This window comes from Thunnus maccoyii, chromosome 20 (genome assembly GCF_910596095.1).
Source record: "Thunnus maccoyii chromosome 20, fThuMac1.1, whole genome shotgun sequence".
In the NCBI taxonomy this organism is placed as follows: Eukaryota; Metazoa; Chordata; class Actinopteri; order Scombriformes; family Scombridae; genus Thunnus; species Thunnus maccoyii.
In genome coordinates, this window is record NC_056552.1 from 15,334,999 (window position 1) to 15,347,891 (window position 12,893).

At 37.8% G+C, this 12,893-nt stretch overlaps 2 protein-coding genes across 4 annotated transcripts; both read right to left on the reverse strand.

Moving 5' to 3' along the window:
- Nucleotides 1-2,012: 2,012 nt before the first annotated feature.
- On the reverse strand, nt 2,013-6,473 carry LOC121887078 (sesquipedalian-1-like). Of its 2 annotated transcripts, none has more exons than XM_042397627.1 (4): nt 6,359-6,473; nt 5,102-5,210; nt 4,081-4,384; nt 2,013-2,642 (listed from the first exon to the last, which is right to left on the reverse strand). In XM_042397627.1, exons 2-4 carry the CDS (start codon nt 5,180-5,182, stop codon nt 2,212-2,214), a joined length of 816 nt encoding a protein of 271 aa, XP_042253561.1. In that variant the 5' UTR covers nt 5,183-5,210; nt 6,359-6,473; the 3' UTR covers nt 2,013-2,211. The 2 variants fall into 2 exon arrangements, with proteins under 2 accessions (XP_042253561.1, XP_042253562.1); XM_042397628.1 differs by lacking the exon at nt 6,359-6,473 and adding an exon at nt 6,185-6,345.
- A 2,337-nt stretch (nt 6,474-8,810) lies between these two features.
- On the reverse strand, nt 8,811-12,603 carry LOC121886564 (zinc finger protein 436-like). Of its 2 annotated transcripts, none has more exons than XM_042396640.1 (3): nt 12,327-12,603; nt 11,344-11,534; nt 8,811-11,197 (listed from the first exon to the last, which is right to left on the reverse strand). In XM_042396640.1, exons 2-3 carry the CDS (start codon nt 11,531-11,533, stop codon nt 10,293-10,295), a joined length of 1,095 nt encoding a protein of 364 aa, XP_042252574.1. In that variant the 5' UTR covers nt 11,534; nt 12,327-12,603; the 3' UTR covers nt 8,811-10,292. The 2 variants fall into 2 exon arrangements, with proteins under 2 accessions (XP_042252574.1, XP_042252573.1); XM_042396639.1 differs by having other exon boundaries at nt 8,812-11,200.
- Nucleotides 12,604-12,893: the final 290 nt, after the last annotated feature.

Sequence of the window (12,893 nt, forward strand, 5' to 3'; positions counted from 1 at the left end):
CTGCTGACGGACAACTGAACAACCCCCGTACTCATCTTCTTCTTCTTGACACACTGAGAGTCTTTGTTGTGGCTATTTCTCTTTCTTTTATATCCACCATGAGAGAGCAGAATCTGGTGTGTGATGGGAGGCTGTTGCCACTTTATTCCCTTGATACACACAAGTCTGGGACAGTCTTGTGTGAATCAACTCATGCTTTCTATTATTTAATTGCCTCAAGCTGCTCAATGTGCCAACGTGTAATTGCAGTTAAAATATCTAGAAGTCATCACCTATCTTAATGATAGGTTCGGTCTGTTATTTGTGCCCAGATATGTTAGTGGCCAACAGCTTTTATAAACAGTCATGAAACCTGAAAACAGTTGGCTGATGAACACTGGTTCTGATCCAGTAATGACTAACAACTGTCAGGCTTGGAAACAGTGGCTTTGCATCAATGAGCAGTGTAAACAGTCCCTGAATACTGACACAGGTGCAAATGTTGTGTGTAATACTTTTAGTATTAACACATATTATGTTTCATTTTACATTTCTGAGTAGTTGATTTCTATCATTGATTGCAGGATCTCTTAATATCTGCATCTGTGATGGAAAACAGCAAATGATGATTGGACTAAATGAGCAGCTTTCCCACCACGGATGCACTAATTTGGGTTGCTCCTGGATGTGCCCAGTATAGTTGCCGTAGAACAGCAGGACAGAGGTCCACCCACCAAACTCCATATATGAGCTCCATTGGCTGCCATCAATCACACAAATGTACAGCTAAGGTATGTATTCGGAAGGAGCACCAGTGCGAACTGATACTGCGTCTCTGCGACTGAGTTGTAGGCCTAGTGTTTCACATAGCAAAATATGACCTAATATTTCTAAAGGGGCCAATGTGTCTCTGACTTTTTATAAATATTTCGAGGGCTGATTTTATCTGATCCGATACCCGACACAGTTATTTGCAAAAAAAGGTAAGCAAAAGTTCAATCCTATGTGAAGAAGGTCACTGGCAGGAGAGCAGTCACTTCAAGTATGGGCTTGAAGGTGAAAAGAGAGACACAGAAAGAGACGAAGCTCTGTCTAAGACCATAAAAACAAGACAGCTGGACAGACTGAAATAGCCCTGCCTCCCCCCACCATTCTCTTTCTCAGCCATTTTGACTCTCTTCTAAAATTTGACATACTTCACCCTTCTTGGCCTGCTTTGCCCCCCATACATCTGCCGATCCTTTTTTACCCACACAGCCACCAACCTGCTTTTAAAGTGATTTTTAAATTTAAGGCAGCTATATATTGAATAAATGGACATTTAAGTGATCAATAATATTTGATTTCTGATTAATAGGTATTGGTATCCAACAACAAGACTTTTTGGTACTGATAAAAATATGTCTGTTGCACCACGTACTGAAAATAGGTTGGCTTATTCTGTCAATTACTTTCTGGATGAATTGATAAATCATTTGGTACATAAAATATCAGAAATTAGTGAAAATTGTCTTGTTTTGCCCCGACCAACAGTCTAAAATGCAAAGATATTAAGCTTACTGTCACATATGACAAAGTAAAGCGGTAAATGCTCACAATTAAGGAGCTTGAAACAATGAATGTTTGCTAGAAGAAAATGACTCAAAAGGATTGATCAAATATCAAAATAGTTGCTGATTCATTTTCTGTCAATTGACCAATCGATTAGTTGCTGATTGAAAACTGTCAAAATCTGAGTCATTGTGATTTCTGGTCAGATTTGTGATCTTATCTAATTCATATTTAATCAGATTAAAATTAAGTTTTAGTTAAGTTTCAAATGATACCAGGCAGCCCTGCTGATTACTTGGTCAATTGTGCTGATGATAAATGTAAACATCAATAGAAAATATAGTTTTTAACCTAGATTAGATAAATTAAATAGAGGCCATATTTGCAGTTGGTGTCGGTGTCTTTGAAAAGTCTTATGACCTGTTTTCAAAGCTTCATGTGTAAAATCACTGGACTGTAATAAGGAACAAAGGTCAACAGAGTGGGAGATAATAAATCATTTATTTACTCTATGGCATGATAAGCAAAAGCAGAAACAGTATGTTCTTATCATATATACAAATATATCTTAACAAATAGTGTGGCACTGTACTCTCATTCTAATTCCTATTTACATTACAGCTTTACTGCAACTGCGGTTATTCAAATTAAGGTTTAGACACTGTGAACACAACTCATTCATCAGCCAAAATCTATCAGGTTCTCTTCCTGGACAACTTCACCGCCTTGTCCCCTTTTTGACCAATCAGCAATCAGTTCCTTTACTTCCTTTCCAAAGTCCTCATGCAATTTACTGAAATCCTCCTTGGTGCCTAAACATACACCTGACCACTCCCCCATGGGTGGAGCAGGAGTGTTAATGGGCACCACATTTGCATTCCTCTTGGACCAGAGTTTGGGGGATCTCTTGCTGGTTGATCTGGATGAAATGGTCGGAGCTTGAAGCGTTGGATTGGAGCTCAGACTGGATCCTGCTCCCACACCCGGTGCTGCGTACGGAGTTAACGTTGAAGTTTGTGCGCTCAGACCGGCTGCAGGATATCCCAATTCTGGTGTGTTGAAATTTGGCATGGTGAAAGTCTTGATTGGGCCACCGAGCTCACCTACTGTATCTGAAGACAAGAGCAAAGACAGACAGAGAAACAGAAATAGAACAGAAAGACTAGAAAATTAATTTGGAAGATTATTTTTACACAAAGCAATTTTCATTTTTTCTTTTGCACACACATCAGGAGAAATTTGGGGTTCAGTGTATGGGTCAAGGACACTTTTTCACATGGACAGGAGTGACCAAGGATCAAATCACCAACACTAAAATTAATGGCCGACCCAGCCTACATACATATCTATCGTCTCATATAACATATCTTCTTTAATTTCTCATAGAATTCATAATGATGGACGCCAATAACTGTTTAACACCCTAAAACAGACCTCTCAGGGGCCACCAATCTGGTCTGTGAGACAAATGTATATTTTAAATTTATTTTTAAATCCACATATTAACTTCCTGGTTTTACCTATTTCCCATTCTTTTTATTTCAGTAACCAATTAATATTCTAGTGAAAGTTGGAGGATAAAAATGATCTTTTCTACGTCACATTTAACATTTAGCGAGCTGTGTCTAACTGCACAACTTGTTGACCTAAAGCACTCTGATTTGATTTTGGCACATCTGGCACCAAAATGTCTCTTTCTAAACCTAAAAGAAAGGTTTACCTGGAGAACAGACCGCTTTAAGAGAGGTCTTTGTTTATGGGGGTGTTTATTGTAACTGCTCCATGACGCTCAGGGAGTTTAAGCCACTGTCCTAAAGGCAATATCACCATCAAATGTTTAACAGTTCTTTTCTGTGAACAGGTCATTTGGGATTTTTGCTTTGTATTGTTTCTTTTTTTTTATTTGTGTTTCTTTTCTTTTTCCACATGCTTCTGTATAAGTTTTTTATATGTATTACTGGAAGATGCGTGTTTTGTAAAATAGTCGTGTCTTGTAATCCCATTTGGGATGGGCCAAATGTTTGGCATGACACAGAAATAAAATTAAAACAAAAAAAAAACATAACATGAAAAGACATTTCATTAATTTAATTACACATCTATTACTAATAAATATGTGTAGATATGAGGAGATTAATAAAAACAAATACATGTATGGTAAATAAATACTTTATTCTATTTTGAGGCTGCAGTTCGTGTTGTTGTTAAACCGGATTTTCATACTTTCCCAGGTACATGACGCAGAAGAGGACAAAATACCTTGAAAATCTTACACCTTACAATCTAACACAACAAAACCACAAACCACATCTTCAAAAACAACTGCAGAGATGAATCAACCCCTCTTTGATAAAGTCTAAAAATGGATTGTTATAAACTTAAGTTATGTACATACTGACAGAGCATACCAGCATACCATGTACCATCATGTACATGGTGGATGATGTGGGGGCTGTAAACAGTGATGCAATGCAGCTGCTCTCTTGAACAAAGGCTGCTCTCTCTTTCACCCAAAGATTTAAAAAGCCTCTCAGCCTTTCTGTCTCTCACCTCTGTACTTCTTCTCCAGGTCCATCACTAGCAGAGCAAGGTAGTTGTGGTTGGCTGACAGCAGTGCTTTGATCCAGCTCTCCTGACTGGCCTGGTCCTCGGCGGCAAACTTGTACGTTCGCAGTCCCGGCTCGCTCCACACCAGCGAGAAGGCAAACTGCTCCTCGGACTCGCACAACTGGACGGTGCAGCCCTCCAGAACAATCACTCCTATCACGTCCCGGTCAGCTGGCCGGTCCTTGTAGAAGAGGAGGTTCCCCTTCAGCAAGCACCAGCGCTTCTGATAAGAAGTCTTTATCTCCCCCTGTGTGACAGTTGTATCATCTGTGGTTTACTGGCTCATTTACAAATGGCTCTTTTACTCAATTCCTTACACAACGGGTTTGGTGAAATAAACAGTTTACTGGGAGGTCAACTATTTTGATAGTTGATTAATCATTTTGAGTCATTTTTTTAAAGAAAAAAATGTCCGCATTCTCTGATTCCAGCTTTTCAAATGTGAATATTTTAGGGTTTATTTAGTCCTCTATGATAGTAAACTGAATATATATGGGTTGTGGACTGTTGCTCAGGACAAAAGACGACATGTGAGGACGTCACCTTGAGCTTTGGGAAACAGTCATTGACATTTTTCACCATTGCGGACATTTTATAGCCCAAACAACTAATCAATTAATCGATACTGAAAATAATCTTAAGTTGCAGCCATAACTGAGTGTTTAATGAAATTAAATTGCACCTTAAAACTGTTAAATAAAACATTGAGCATTTGACAAAAGAAATCTTGCCACAAGTTCACTTGTTGGAAATTTTGCTGATATGTTGCTGAAAGCTCTGGACAATCTATAGTATGACTTTTTTGCTTCTTTTTCCAAGGTGACTACAGCATTCAAAATAGTGTTGCAATCATATATATATCACAGCTGGTTATTTACATGTATTATGTTAATTGCTCAAAAGGCAAAAACATCTGTTCTACTTCTTCTAAACTGTGAATATTGCTTTAATTATGTTGTCTTACCTTCTTGTAGAGGTATCCTTCTTTGTCCACAGGTGAATTACAAGATTCAAAGTAGGAGACAACCTTTGCATGAATCTTCATTTCAACATCACAGGCTGCAGCACTGAACCTGCCACAGGCACACACACACACGCACACACACACACACACACACACACACACACACACACACAAGCGAACAAACACAGTCAAAACAGATGCTCGTGTGTTTATGGAGAAGTTATATGGTAACTTTACAATAAGCTACATAAATTTACCAGAGAACAAAAGAGGAACACATGAGGAACAAATGAGGAAACAACTGCTAATGAATATTGGTGAACCCATCATACTGACACTTTCTTGTGCTGAGTGGCACAAAACTAGTAACTAGTAACTCATTGGTTACTAATTACTTAAACATTGGTTACGTTTTTGTATGTCCCAAGTAAGGTGGTACATAATACTGAGTAGTTACTCTGTAGTCCCTCATTATTTCATCATTATCTTACAATTACTTACCCTTTTTGTGCCCCCTCAATTAAAGTGGTACATAATACCGAGTAGTATCTCATTACGTCATCATCATTTTAGAGAAAGTGGTCAGTATGATCCATTCACAGATATTCATGAACTAATCATTACCTACTGGGTAAATAACTTCCAGTCTGATGTTCTCTATTAACTCATCAGTATCTACTATTTCGTCCTCCATTAGGATTATTAGGGAGGTACTTGTCAATGATTCATCAATTATCAGGTCGTTGCTCATTCATTTCTCAATTAAGTAATTATTAACAAATGATTACTCTGTTAAATTTGATTATGGTACTGGCCGTTAACTAATGGTTAACTAGCAGTTAGTTCCCTAGTAACTACGTAAAATTTTGTGTAGCTTATTGTAAAGTGTTATATTAATACGGGTTTAATGTTAAACACAGCTCGTTGTGTGCCTGCGGGTCAAATAAGCGCTTTTCCGCGTTACAACAAGGAAATGCTCCATATTGCGCATTTAGTACTTTTAAAATTGCTTCTTTTCTACAATAGGGAGTTACACATTTACTATCATTTTCTGTTTTGTAGCTGGAAACCTGCCAAACTCACCGCCATTAATATCTCAACAGCTGGTTTTAAAGGCGGTAATGTCTCACTATCGATCTGTCTGTGGTGACAGACGCGTTTCGGTTTCCATGAGTAACACGTTTACTTTAACACGACTAATTGTGAAAGACTAGACAGTTTGAGGACCTCACATCCACATGGTTGCTGTTTACTCACCTTTCCAAAGTGTGTAAGTGTGTTTCAGTTTCCTCCGTCTGCGTGTGTGCCAATCACTTCCTGGTAGTTAAGGTGAGGGCAGCTCCACGTCAACAGCTCTGTACACACAACTTCAGCTGTAGGGTAATTAATATGTAAATGTACCTGATAAGCAGTGGTGGAAGAAGTATGGAGATCTTTTATTTGAGTAAAAATGGCAATTTTGTACTCGAGTATTGTATTTAAGTACAATTTTGAGGTACTTGACTTGAGTATTTCCATTTTGTGTTACTTTATACTTCCATTCTACTACATTTCAGAGGGAAATATTGTACTTTCTACCCCACTACATTTATTTGACAGCTTTAGTTACTTTACAGATGAAGATTTGACACAATGGATAATATAACAAGCTTTTAAAATACAACACATTGTTAAAGATGAAACCAGTGGTTTCCAACTTTTTGGCTTTTGACATCTTACAAAAAGCAGTGTGTAGTCAGGATCACATTTCAGATGTCTATGAGTTGTTAACAGCTCCACTAAATAGTAATTTTTCCCTCTAAACTTCTCACATGGTTTCATTTCAATAAATGTTCAAATGATCCAATATTTCACCAAAATCAGAGATTAAAGAGTCCAAAAAAAGTCCAAAAACTGAAAACAGATTTGTGTATCAGAACTTTGTTTTTTCTTCTTTCCTCTCCCATTAATCATCTCACGACCCCTCAGATTTATCTGGTGACCTTTTGGAGGGGCCTGACCCCTATGTTGGGAACCACTGGGCTAAGCTAGCTAATTGTATATAAAGTAGTTCGAACTAGCTCCACCTCCAGCAGCTACAACAGTAACATGCTGCTTACACACTGATGCTTCAGTATTAATAATATAATAATATATCAGTCAGAGGGACCAAACCAATACTTTTACTGCAATACTTTAACTACATCAAGCTGATAATACTTATGTACTTTTACTTAAGTAGGATTTTACATGCAGGAGTTTTACCTGTAATGGATTATTTTGACACTGCTGCATCGGTACTTTTACTTAAAGATCTGAGTACTACTTATACGACTGAGTACCACAGCATAAAAATACTCCATTGCAACTAGAAATCCTCGATTAAACTATAACTTAGGTAAACATATAAAAGTATTAGTTACTCAATTTACTCACAGTACTCATTATGCAAAATGTTCCCACTCAGTTTTATATATATTATACATACTGTATACAGATAAATGGTGCCTGTAAAAAGTATTCACCACTTGTGAAATTTGTCAGGTTTTGTTGTCTTAAAACATTGAATCAAAGAGGAATTTAATGTGGATTTTTTTTCCACTGATCAACCGAAAAGGCCCCTTAATGTCAAGATGAAGACAGACGAGAGATCTAAATGAATCACAAATATAAAATACATCATCTGTTTTATGTGTAAAATATTGATCTAAAAAGTAACTATAGCTGTGAAATGAATGTAGTGGAGTAAAAAGTACATCATTTTCCTCTGAAATGTAGTAGAGTGGAAGTATAAAGTAGCATAAAATGGAAATAAGTAAGTGCCTCAAACTATACTTAAGTACAGTACTTGAGTAAATGTACATGCTTATCAGTGTTAGCTTGTTTTTCGTTGACTGATTGAACAGTTTCAATACACTAAATACTAATGGTAAAATCTAAAAATAGTATATAAATTATGTTTCTCATACATAAATCTTTTCAAATATACCACTGACTTTGCCCAAAATGACTATATCTTCTATTGTGGTGATTTACATTAGAATGAAATTCAACTAGGTTATCATGCTTGTCACAATAACTCACTATCCCTACTAAAAATCGTATTTTGTTCCCAACCCAATTTCAGTGAAAACAGGCCTTTTGCACAGCAGACATCTTGACTTGTCATAGCAATAAAAACACAGATGTCACTAATACTTTTAACAGTGGCTCTGTTGTACTAGCTACTACAGCATACACAGTACCAGGACCCTGAAACTTAAGCAGCCCTCTTTTTTTTTTTACACCTGTGCTTTTCCTACTGTGACATGTCAAAATGTCTTCCATGTATTACTCCCATGAATAGAAGCACTCATGGTTTCTCAGAGGATACCATGTGAACTACTGTCTCAGTAAAAATATTGTTGACATGCAGTTTTTTGGCTGCGGATGTGTTTAAGTGTACTGCAGTCTGTAGATGTGTGTTGGTCACTCTGTGAAAATCCTTAGCATGTTGTGTGTTAAGTCAAGCATCTCTTGAGTGCATGTGTTAATAACTTACACATTCTAGCTGTATAATATTACTAAACCCAAGTAAGTCGTGGGGTAAAGATCACACGCAGCGACAGGAGGTGTAAGAGGATGCTTGTCTTTGATTCCTGTCTAATTAATTAAGAGATGAGACAAAACACCTGTGACAACTTCAACAAAGCTTAACGGGATGTTAACAGGTCTGCTGAAGAACAGTTTGCTTGAAAAGCCACTCACTCAAGTCATTTGTGTTGATAATAAATTAGATTTATTGCTTTTGTGCCACAAAATATCTTAAAATGCTGCAATAAATACATCCAGCATAAAGCAAGTTTCAGTCATTCACAAAAATTCTGCAATTTTAATGACAATCATGCTATTGAGATTTCAGAAATGAGTTTCAATCATTGTCTTTAGCAGTCACTTATTTACAAGAGGTGAAACACACAGTCACAGTACACCGGCTACTGTAAAGTAGAGATGCACCAATATGGCTTTTTAAAGCGGATGTCAATATCCAATATTTACTCTTCCATATTGTTGATACATAACTGTATTACACACTGTATTACATTAGTATTACACTGGTTCAGGTACTTGTGAGAGGCTCAGATATTCTGAATTTTAGTCCCAAATAAAGTATGAGTCAAGCTCCAAAATGCTTTCCCACAATTCAACTCAATTGCTTATTTTTTTAGACTCTGTGGCAGAGAAACCTCCATATCTCTAATCCTAAAGGTGCAGTTACATGACGTTTCCGTTCTTTGAAAGTTCCCCACAAAGGATGTGATGTCACCTCTGTGATGCAGGTAATAAATAAATATTGATAGGAGTGATCGGAAACAGCAGTGTGTGGGAGTGACGCAACAGTTTGTAGTCTGGTAGTGTAATAATTTACTAAAATTGGTGATGAATCATACAAGAATAATAACTTCTAAATTTCCAAACATAGCACAGCAGAGTTTCTATTGGCTGAAAGAGCACATCCGCCGTGTCAAAGTTGAACAAAGGTGAACTCTGACCTGCGAACCCACTGAAGCCTGCTGGACACCGCACCAATACAGGAAACAGACGTTTGAAGTTGTCCATCGGATGGCCTTCACTTGAAGTTAATGGGGAATGGAGCAAATGTCATGTGACCGCACCTTAAGCTGAGATAGCCATGTCGTGTGATGTCATTTGAAAGCTCCGCCAGATCCACAGAAGACATTGTACAACTGTTTTCAAGGCTGAGTGTTGCTTCTGTGACTAGTAAGATGATTTTTCTTTCAAAAGCTAAGCATATGGTCCTCTAACTCTTTGGCTAATTTAACTGTTCTATTAAGTGAAATTACACAAATCCCACAATAAGCCGAAATCCTGTCAGCAAAAATAATACTGAAAAGATACCATTCTGATACTGACAGTATGACTTTGTATCAGTGCATCTCTATCTGCACAGCGCTAGCCTATTTGGTAAGAGATAACCTACTACAGTTTTATTATGGTTGCAAGGGCAAAAGGACAAGCATGATTAGCACACAAACAGAATAATAAGAAACTCCTTGTAACAATTCTCGATGAGTTACAAGAGACCAGCCTCTCAATATATTCTGTAGCTTATAACTTAAATACCCTGCAACTACTTTTTAAACTTCACAGTGTCATCACAACCTCAGTGTGCTGATTTGACTTATTTGCACTGAGTCTACTATAGTGATCACTACTGCTGCTCCCTCCAAACCTGCTGCAACTGTAGCGTCTCTCCGATGTGGACCTTCTGGTGTCTTTTCAGATTCTCCCCCCGACTGAAATTCTTTCCACATTGGTTGCAGTAGTACGGTTTTTCCCCTGTGTGGACCCTCTTATGTTTTTTCAGATCTCCAGCCTGACTGAAACGCCTCCCGCACTGTACGCAGCCGTACGGCTTTTCTCCCGTGTGACATCGCTGGTGGATTCTCAAGTTCCCGACCCTGCTGAATGTCTTTCCACACACAAGACACAAGTGTGAGTCCTCTCTCCTGAAGTGCTCCATCCTGATTTTTCTCCCATCGAAAGCAGTCCTGTTGGTTTTGGCAAAGCCATGCCTCCTAGACATGGTGTGATTTGAGCGGACAAAGACAAGTTCGTAAGGTTCAGCACTAACTTGCGGTTTATGGCTTCCAGCAGAGTTGTGACGAGAGGAGTTGCAGCTTAAATCAACACAGCCACTATAATGTTCTTGTAGAGATGGTGGTTCTGATGTTGTACAGTCTGTTGGCTCTGTTTCTCTTTTGACAACAGCCAGATTTACCCCAAGCGGGGAGCTAGAGTGAGAGGTGCACACATTATTTGCACCCTGAGATGTGTGGACAGTCATTGCTTCCTCAGTAATGTGCACCTCCTCTTTTGGTTGTTCTTTGCAATGTTCTGCTGATGTGTGTGCCAAGTTGCACTCAGCTTGTGATTCAGTGTTAATGTAGCTCTCCTGTTCTTCAGATTTCTGCGTCACATCATGGTCAGGGTTGTGGTCGCTCATATGTTTTTGCTCTGTGAGAGAAAGCTCTGAGTTCTGCTGCAGAGAGAGGCCAAAATCCTGCTCTTGATCCTCTTCTTTTTCTTCAGGCAATTGACCACATGAAGGTAGAGCTGCTGTGAAATTAAGACCAAAAGCAATGAGTCTTATACCTCTATTTAGTAAATAATTATAAATTACCGTAAACACTTCAACCAGTATGGGACAGTCACATCATATGTCATGATAAATGCCCCAAGATAATAACACTTGTACCCACGTGTGCTCTCTCTTGATATCTTATCCTGGAGCTCCTGCAGTCTCCTCTTCAGACTCTCATTCTCTCTCTGTGTTCTGGCAGTTTTCTCCTGGTACTCTGACACCGTCTCCTTCACCATCTCCAGAACCTCCTGCACCGCCTCAGTCAGAAGCTTGGCCACACGGGTATTCAGACGTTCAAGTTTAGACATCCTGAAATGAAACTCATGGTAAGAAATGACTGTGGACTGCTCATGTATAACCCTCTGCCAAAGTAGTCGTAGTGTTTACATCTGTCAGTGCATATATACAAATGTCTGTGAAGATTCTCAGTCATCTAGGTCATGGTTATCCAAGAAGGGTTGAATCGAGGGCAAGTCCAGTTGTCCTCGATTCAACCCTCCTTGGATACATATCTGCAGTACAGTAAATCAATAACAGGAATTATCTGGTAATATCTGATTACTTTGCTGTGTGATTATATAATAACAATATATTTTGATATCATTCACCCAAAGGATAAAGGCCATTTTGATAGCTTGAAAAATAATTTTGATGGAGGAACAACAAATGAAAATGATGATTGTCTGGACAAAGACAATAAAGCAATAACATTTGAAAAGAATGATTTTCTCCAAAAAACAAAAAGTTTGAAAACCTGTGATGTTATGCTGTCTACTTGTCAGCTGTTCCCTTACATCGCATGAAACTGGTTTATGTATTCATCCCATCTTAGCCCGAATGTTTTAAAAAACTTAACATAGATACTGGTTTTATATTTTACAAGTCATGGACACACCAAGCTGTCATTTTAACAGTTTATCTGCAATGTGACAGTACATTAATCACAGTGAAATATCTTCTACGTTCAAACCCCAGTCAGCATTCCCACTGTAATGTAATGTTATATTCAACATTAATTTCAAATAAAACATATTTAAAACACATCCTTAATCCCCACAGTTAAAGCAGTGTCAGTTATAAGCATGTTTTGTGCTGCAGTACCTGCAAACTGGTCGGGAAGTAAGCGGCTTCACTGTAACGTGGCTAGCTAACGTTAGCCAAAAGCTACGTTAACTATCTCCGTACGTTATCGTTTTTCCTTTAAACATCTCCGAGGTCCAACAAACCTGCCGTGCGGTTACTGTGTCAGCAAAATGTTTATTATCTGTAAATTTTGAGGAAACCTAACTTGTACATACAACCAAAACATTTGAAAAAACAAAATCGTCACAAAGCGTAAATGATAATGCAACATAGCAACTGGCAACCGGAAACAGAATCTGATTCACTTCCGCTGTGAAATGGTTTTCACAATAAAAGCCCCGGTTTATTGCATCTATTAATATTTTTAATATAATGAATTAATACATTAATAAATAAATTATGAATAAATTAATACATTAATAAACAAATTATGAATAAATTAATAAATTTGGCTTAACTATTAATAAATTAAGTTTTTAGTTTTTACAGTCTATGTTAATAACAAACAATAATGCCTTTAATTTGTACTGCACTTTTTTATTCACAGTGAATCTCAAAGTGCAACAGCGTTAAAAACATAAAGAA